Below are 1,240 nucleotides of genomic sequence, written 5' to 3' on the forward strand. Positions count from 1 at the left end.
TCCCGAGAAACCCAAATCGTTTTTGTCTCAGTCACATCCGCCTTCGTTTCCGTCTCCTTGTTTCTGGACAAACCCAAATCGATTTCGGCTCAGTCACATCCGGCTTTAGTTGCAGCTTACTCTAATCCGTGAGTCTTTAATCTATGCTATTCGAGTTTTTGTTATTGTTTATTAGTTGATTCCAAGTAAAAAAATTGGAACCTTAATTCCCAATTTCTTCTAAACTTCAAATTTCAAATCAATTTAATTAAAAAACTTGAGATTTGTGAAAGATTCTATTTGATTGTTTGAAATTGTTTCCTTTTCGGGTCTGATGTTTTCATCGGATAGTAATATTGCTTCTTTTTTTTTGTAGGTATGGCTTCTTCTTCTGGTGCAAGAAAGTATCCGAAAAGGCTGTATGATGTTGATAAAACCCCAATTCAGAGTAGGAGCATGAACCATAGTTGTTTTTTGGCCAACATTCAAACGGTGCTAGAAGCTGTCGGGGATGATGTTGTGTCTGAGTTGAGGGAATCAGCTGTTGGAGTGACTCTGTCCCACTGCAAATTTGAATATCAGATATACTCATCGGAGACTCTCTTTCTTGTGTCTTAAGTACTCTTGCAGAAATCATATTTGTAGAAGATCCCTGGACCTCTTCTACATGGTCTGGTGGAATCCCGTATGTAGTAAAGTTTTCATCATCAGATGTTGCTCCATCAGAATCATCACAGTAATCGAATCGATCACCCTCTTCGTCTTCACACAATGGCTCATCTCCTTGTATGGGTTGTTTCTGATCTTTGACAGCCCCTTTCCCACCAATTCTGTTAACTTTAAACTCTACACATAGTCGATCGTTCTCAACTTTGCAGAGACCCAAGAATGCATAAAACTGCATATCGTTTCCTATTTTAACAGGTGGTGTATCGATGCTTTGTTTGTGTTGATTCTGCTTGGGCAAAAGGTACCGCAGTTCCACGTCGTTTTCTGCAAAATCAACTCCCTAATCCTCAAGTATGATTTTCACAAAATCCTCAAGTCGAGGGTCTTCATTCGCAGCAACCAATATGCTTCCTCGCTCATTATCTATTTCAAATAATCACTTAGTTTTCTGAACTTTCCACTTCCCAAAAACGAGAATTATGTGTTCCATAACTCTCCACTCAATATGAATTAAAAGATGCAGTTGTAAATCACCATGAAAGTAAGAGGAAGAAGACGACAAAGAACCAAAGAACGTAAAACCTAAATTGGA

General features: G+C 38.5%; 1 protein-coding gene across 1 annotated transcript in view; it reads right to left on the bottom strand.

The window, feature by feature from the left end:
- LOC106344459 overlaps positions 1-883 on the bottom strand; it is a 4,931-nt gene extending 4,048 nt beyond the window's left edge. Inside the window, exons 1-2 of the mRNA XM_013783834.1 lie at positions 602-883; positions 471-542 (exon numbers count right to left, since the gene is read on the bottom strand). Of these exons, the coding sequence (XP_013639288.1) occupies positions 471-542; positions 602-883 (354 nt within the window). The remainder of the gene's footprint in view (positions 1-470; positions 543-601) is intronic.
- Between the last annotated feature and the right edge of the window lie 357 nt (positions 884-1,240).

Source organism: Brassica oleracea, chromosome C5, assembly GCF_000695525.1.
Source record: "Brassica oleracea var. oleracea cultivar TO1000 chromosome C5, BOL, whole genome shotgun sequence".
Taxonomy (NCBI): domain Eukaryota; kingdom Viridiplantae; phylum Streptophyta; class Magnoliopsida; order Brassicales; family Brassicaceae; genus Brassica; species Brassica oleracea.